The sequence below is a fragment of the Mesocricetus auratus genome, unplaced genomic scaffold (assembly GCF_017639785.1).
Source record: "Mesocricetus auratus isolate SY011 unplaced genomic scaffold, BCM_Maur_2.0 contig_11249_pilon_obj, whole genome shotgun sequence".
Classification (NCBI taxonomy): Eukaryota; Metazoa; Chordata; class Mammalia; order Rodentia; family Cricetidae; genus Mesocricetus; species Mesocricetus auratus.
This window is the reverse complement of record NW_024433685.1, coordinates 1-7,212: the sequence shown is the minus strand read 5'-3', so window position 1 is coordinate 7,212 and position 7,212 is coordinate 1. Positions and strand designations below refer to the sequence as shown.

At 37.5% G+C, this 7,212-nt stretch overlaps 1 gene segment (V, D, J or C); it reads left to right on the top strand.

Moving 5' to 3' along the window:
* The first annotated feature begins 214 nt into the window (after positions 1-214).
* LOC121138503 lies at positions 215-788 on the top strand. The segment is given in 2 exon segments: positions 215-342; positions 466-788. Coding segments are annotated over 2 exon segments (414 nt in total).
* Positions 789-7,212: the final 6,424 nt, after the last annotated feature.

Genomic DNA, 7,212 nt, shown 5'->3' with positions numbered 1-7,212 from the left:
ACAAGGAAACGTCTACACTGAGTATTACAGAAATCAAAAGAAGGTGTAAATCACAGACTGATTCTGTCCATTGTTTTCCATAGAGGAGCAGTTTCTACAAACAAACCCTTGTTGGCTTTGACATACATGAAACTCAGGACATACTGAAGCAGTGACTTCTTAAATCAACAATAAACCAATGAGTCATTGCTGATTTGCATTTGCACAGAGCCCAGCCCACTGCCCTGAGGACTTCTTCATAGTCAGGCTGTATGCTGAGCTGGAGTCAGTATCACACAGGTCCCAGCACAGACATGAAGACCCCCACTCAGCACCTGGGGTTCCTGCTGCTCTGGTTAATAGGTAAGGAAGACAGAATTAGAAACTTGTGCACCTGAGTGTGGCCATAGCTGCCTGATCTCTGGGAAAGTCCTCATTTAAGAGAATTAATTGTACAGAAATTTGTTCTTAATTATCCAATCCTAGGTGCCAGATGTGATATCCAGATGACCCAGTCTCCAGGGTTGCTGTCTGCATCTGTGGGAGAAACTGTCACCATCACATGCCAGTCAAGTCAGAATATTTACAGTTATTTAGCATGGCATCAGCAGAAACCAGGAGAATCACCTAAGCTTTTGATCTATGCTGCAACCAGCTTGGCTGATGGGACCCCATCGAGGTTCAGTGGCAGTGGATCTGGCACACAGTATTCTCTCAAGATCACCAACCTGCAGCCTGAAGATATGGCAAATTATTACTGTCAACAGCATAATACCTATCCTCCCACAGTGATTCAAGCCATGACATAAACCACCCAGGGAAGCAGAAGTGAGAGCACAGACTGCCATAGTTGTTCTTCTGCTGTCTCCAGCTGCTGACAGTGTTTCTGTTTGCCTGGAGTTAAAATTCACAGTGAAATTTTTATATAGGGATCAGAGAAAGAATTTTTTTTTTACTAGATGTGTCCTCTATCCCCATGTCTAGCATTAAAAAACAAAAGAATGTATCTCATGACTTATGTAGAAAATAACTCTTCTAGAGTAACCAGGGTTTGGCAACATTCATACAATAGGTTTGTCAATGTTGGCCCCCATACACACACCAAATAGGTAACTTGGAAAGTAACTTTTTATCTACATACAGCAATAAATACTGAGCAAGCACATTTGTGAGATAGCTCAGTTATATAGAACACTAGCAGCTCTTATATAGGACCGAGGTTTTATTCTTAGCACACATGACTACTAGCAATTTTTTATAACTCCAGTCCCAGGGTATCATAGATCCTCCCTTCTTCTGGCCTATGAGGCATTATACTCATATGGTATACCAACAATATGCAGTCAAAACACCAGTTCACATAAAATAAAAAATATTTACGCATTAAAAGTTTGAAAAGTTTGAAGGACTACTATACAAATAAACAGATACCAGGAAGATTTTTTCTCACAACCTAATTAACTGTCCTTGTACACTTGGTCTTCAAATAGTGTTGTTTCTTGTGTCATACACACAGAGAGGACGAAATTTCCTCTATGAACTGTTCATTTTCCTCTTTGCTAAAAGGGAATGTGTCTTAACTTACTTTTCATTTTCCTCTCTCTTTCTCTCATTCTTTCCTTGACAGGGGAAACTTTTCTTGGCTTCTACTTTCATATCATAGCCTATCCCTTGAGGAAGTCAGATCAGAAATGCTTGCTGGGCTGGAACTTGGAGGCAGGAATTGATGTAGTAACCAAGGAAGGATGAGGCTTCCAGTCTTATTCATTGTGGCTTGTTCAATTTACTATCTTTTTGTATATTTAATTTTATTTGAATAGTTTCCCTTCCTCCTGTTTCTCTCTCATTCATTCCACCTCCTCTACCATACTACTTCTTTTCAATCTCTCCTAGGAAAAGAACATATGACAAAGAAATAAAATGTGATAAAATAAATAAAATGAAAACTGATATATTGAAGTGAACAAGACTATCAAAAAAAGCAAAAAAAAAAGAAACAAAAGAGTTTCAAGAAAAGGAAAAAGAATCAGATTCTCCACATGTTTACACATTCAGGATACACATAAAAGAATTAAACTGAAAACTACAGTACATATACAGAGGACCTGTTTCAGACACATAGAAGTTCTATGCATGCTCCTTTATTGTCTCTCACTTTATATCAACTTTTTTTACTTGTTATATAAGGTCTTGTTCTCCTGGTATCCCCTGTCACTTCTGCCTCTGCCCCCATTCTGCCTACTATTCCACTGTGTTCCCTTGGCTCTGGGAGAGAGATATTTGATGGAGACATATCATGTATAATTGTGTGTTGCAAAGTGTTTATACCTCTCTGAATAATGTCTAGCTATTAGTCATACTATTTGTTTATATCTCCTGCAGGGGGAAGCTACTCTGATGATCACTGAATAGGGCATCAATCTATTAGTAGAACAAACTATCATTTTTAGGCATATATATGACTAATAATCAGTAGTGTTAGGATTTTACCTTAAGTCTCTGTGCTGTCTAGACTGCTAATTTGTGATTACCAAAGGAGTGTCAGATATGGCTCCATGTCATGGAGTGGGCCCTAAGTCAAATCACATATCAGTTGGTTACTTTCACAAGGTTTGTGTCCCCACTGCCATAGAATATTGTGTAGGCAGGACAGATTACAGATCAAATGTTTTATAATTGGGTTGGTGTTCTCTTGGTTGCCTACAGAGAATTTATTCCATGTTGTAGACATTAGAGCACAGGGGTTAAGTTTCTATATGGACATCAGCTTGATCATCTCCATGTTAAATGACATGACTGGGTGTTATCTTCATCAATGGTGTCTTCCTGTTAGTTTTTAGAGAGCAACATATTGTCTTCTCAGCAGCCTGGATGGTTTGTGTATTGTAATCTAAGCCATTTGTCCAACAATAAAATTGGATGACACTCATCCCAGCCCTGAGCTTCATTTGGTGACAAGTACTAGCCAGTAGGAGTTTTGTCTTCCTCCTTGAGAATTCATTTGGGTCACCATTGTATATTACAGGAAATTTCCACAGCACAAGAACTCCACACAGTCCCACAAATGTTCTCCAATTCTAGCTGTCTGTCCTGTCATTCCTTCTCTCCATAGTATATCTCAACCCCTTCCCATCCAATCCTCCCATTCTTGACTCCGCAGGTCCCGTGCACCCATAAAATCTGTTTTGTTCCCCCATCCCAAGTATTCCCCCAGTCACTTTCTCTATGCCTGACCTCTTTGATGATACTGGTTATAGCTTAATTATGATTTATTTACTGGCTTAATTCTCTATTGCTATGAGAACACACTATTACCAACGTAATTTTTCAAAGTGTTATTTGGGGGCAATATAGTTGTGGGAAGCCTGACAACAGGCTGACATTCATGATGCCAGAGCAGCAGCTGAGAACTTAAATCTTTTTCTGCAAGTACTAGTCAGAGAGAAGCAAAAAGCTATCTGATAATGGATTGAGATTTAGAAACCTGAAAGACAAAACTCATTGATATACTGCCTCCAACAACTAACCTTTCCTAAACAGTTCTAGAAGCTTAATCCAGTCATTCACATTTGTGAACCTATGTAGTGAAAGCTATATTCTCTATTTTAAACATTTTCCCTCACCCTTTTACCTAATTCCTACACTGAAAACTCATGATTTATAGTGTAAATTTAGTTACTATAAATGTGGATATATAAATAGTGTCTTTTTTGTTTTTTTCGAGACAGGGTTTCACTCTATTGTTTTGCAGCCTGTCCTTGAACTCACTCAGTAGATCAGGCTTGGTCTCGAACTCACAGAGATCCCCCTGCTTCTGTCTCCCGAGTGCTGAGATTAAAGGCCTGTGCCACTACCACCCAGCTATAAATAGTGTCCTTTATTCTTCACATATTAAGTTGCTTATGCTAGCTCACATTTATTTCAAGTTCATTGTAACTTGGGGCTAAATTGTATAACTGTAACTGAGTTATGTACCATTCTTTATATCATGTGATAAAGTGGTGACTATCCAGTTACTGTCATTCTAAGGAAAGTGAATTAAACAGAATTGTTCAGTATGATTCAGTTCAAAGTGAAAAACATGGTTTTGATTACAAAGGAATTACAATTTTCTCCCCAGCTGATGAGGTATTGCAACAGATTAACGCTGCAGCATAGCTGACCCACCATCATAGTCCTCAGTGACATTTCACAAATAATGTAATTTCCCAGGGGACTGAGGTTCTGATGCAGAGATTACCAGGATTATTAAAAGACTGGATCTAATTTTTATTCACCTAATTGGAATCTTCTGTGAACTTGGGCTCTTTTGTTGCAGCTTCATAACAGAGAAACCTATGATCAGTAATGGGTTAGTTCCAGGGGAGTCAAGATCTTAGCCTTTATTCACTACCCTGACCTCTGTTTAGCCTTATCTGTTGGGCTGACTTTGGGAGCTCAGAGGAGCTTGAAAGGTTGTTTTTCCTATATAATTTTGAAGTCTAATTTTCAGACTTTTATTATTAGCATTTCAGTGACAATTTTTTAGCTGAATTTGGAAAGTGAGTTTAGAATAATCCTATATTTTCATACTATTTTCAAAAATAGTTCTGTTGTAAATTAGTTATTCATTTTTGTAAGGTTCAAATTACAGATTACTGATGATGATGGTGTATGAAGAATCCTTCTGTACCCAGAGAAGTTATCAGAACTATACCACTATCTATGTGCAAAAACATATTGATATCTCTACTACAAAAGGCATGAGCTTAGCATAAAGTGACCAGTTTCTTTAAAAATCACATCATATCTTATTTTTTCTTTTTGTTTTTCAAGACAGGGGCCATTGTTCTTCCTGGAACTCACTGCATAGGTTACTCTGCAACTCAGAGATAAACATGCCTCTGCCTCCTGAGTCCTAGGACTAAAGACATGTGCCACTACTGCTAGCTGCACTCAATTTTCTACCACGGAAACTCACAGCTTCTATTTTCATTTATCACATTGCTGTTTTTATGAACTCTTCCATGAAAACTCTGATCCTGTTGTCAATATTCCCTAAGCTCACTTGTAAACATTTCAAATATGTGTAATTCCTTAGATGTACCATCAGATAATTCTTCTGGGCACAATAATATATGTTAATTTATAGGTGTCTTCTTTACAAACCTCGATCTGGATTACTGTACAAGTGTACCGTGTCCTCATCAACAGTCTTTTCTGCCAAACTCTCTTAACCATAATCCCCTATAAGTGCTTATATTTCTATATAAGAAAATATTCTGAACCCCACTGTAGCTGCATTTCCTTGTGGAAAACATCCACTTTCATACTATGTTCTTCACTGCTCACCTTGTTTTTGCCCTGTAACCTAGCTGAGTTCTCTTAAATGCAGGGAAGAGATTTGATGGTGGCATAGCATGAAACTTTAGGGAACATAGTGATTGCAAGGGTATGGACACATTCTGTTTGTTTGAAGACCTCTACACCAAAAGACTATTATTTTAATTAAGTCTAGATAGAGAGCAGACAAAATTGTTTTTAGAATCTAGTACCCATCAGTACTTGATGTGTATAAATAGCAGTAGAGGTGACAAGGGATGAAATCCCTGTTGATTGACCACTAAGGAATCATTGTGACACAAAAATCACAGATGGTTTAAGACAAATGACTTAGTGACACACACAAAACCCAAAAACAAGCAAACAAACAAAAATCAAGTCATGTGGTGATGAATACTGCCCTGTCTGTAAACCATGGGTCACTGATTTTTCTGGATCTAGGTATTATTATAGCTTTTGTTTCTAAACAAGCATATCAGGAAGGTGGTGTAAAAAGAATGTTAATGAGTAACTAACAAGTTTATGCAATGAAGGAAGTCTGTAACTAGTTCATATTCTGAATTTGTTCCATAAAGAACTGTGGATGTCTTAGAAGAAATAATAGGAGACAGTCATGCACTGAAACTCATACTAATGAAAATAAGATGATATTTACTGAGTTCAAAATGGAGACTATCAGTACTGACACAATACAGCAAAACATTGACAATTTTGAGTACCTTTCCATTTTGCTGGAAATACTTGCAGCCCTTGATCACTTGGTAATTTACAGAATTGAATTAACCCTGCAGATGAGTCCAAATCTGCAGAGTCTCTGAAGATTTGCTGTGCCTAGAGCATAATCTACTACTATGGTGAATTCTTTACAGACTTCTCTCATGCGCTTGCAGGATTCACATTCAAGCATGACACATCATGAATAAGAGTGCCCCTGCTCATACCTGAGGATGCTTCTCCTCCCAATCTGAAGTAGAGCATTAGGGAGTTAATTAGAGCACTTTAGTCAGTGTTGTCTCATCCTTTGTATTTTTTCCTGTAATATACATAGCATAACACAATATAACAAATCATAACACATTTGTTCTATATTTCTGTTCTGAGATGTGAGATGAAACATCCAGATGACCAAGTTCTAAGCATTCTTGTCTGCATCTCTAGGGGAGTGTGCAACTATCAAATGAGAGGCCAGAAAGGAAATTAAGTATTTACAATTTTCAACAGAAAACAAGGAATGTTTCAAAATACTGGTCAAATATTCATCAAATCTGTTCAATGGGGTTCTAGCAGATTAGTCTCTCACTATTAGAAACAAGGCATCTGAACATATTGCAACATATTATTGTGTATAGTAACATGGGTTGCATCCCACAATAATGCAAGTCATAACCTAAACGCCCTGGTCAGCAGAAGTGAGACAATTACCCCATTTGTTTTCCTGTGTATCTCTACCTTCTAAAATGTACTTAGGTTTCAAAGGTTTCTCTAAGATTTTGTAGGATACAAGAACATCCACTATAGCATGATGCATGTTCAATATCAACAGCATCAATAAGATAAGTGTAATGATGCCTAATTTGGATTCCTTAAATATGGAGGTGACTACAGTTGAAACATCTGGACTATATCATCAATTGAGATTCATGCGTCAAAACATCATTCACTGTAGATAATAAAATCAGGAAATTTAACTTTGGCAATTTAGACTACACTGCAGGTACTACCTGAATGAAATAAAGAGTTAACAAGTTCTCACGTAGGTATACATTAGTAGTAGAGAATACTCTGTTATTTTTCTAACAGGCAGAATATGAACTACCGAAGATATATTGCAAGACATGCCCATTATCCCAAGGAAGTGCTGATGCAACATCTGAAATGATATATTAGTTATTTCATAGTCATCACCTCTGT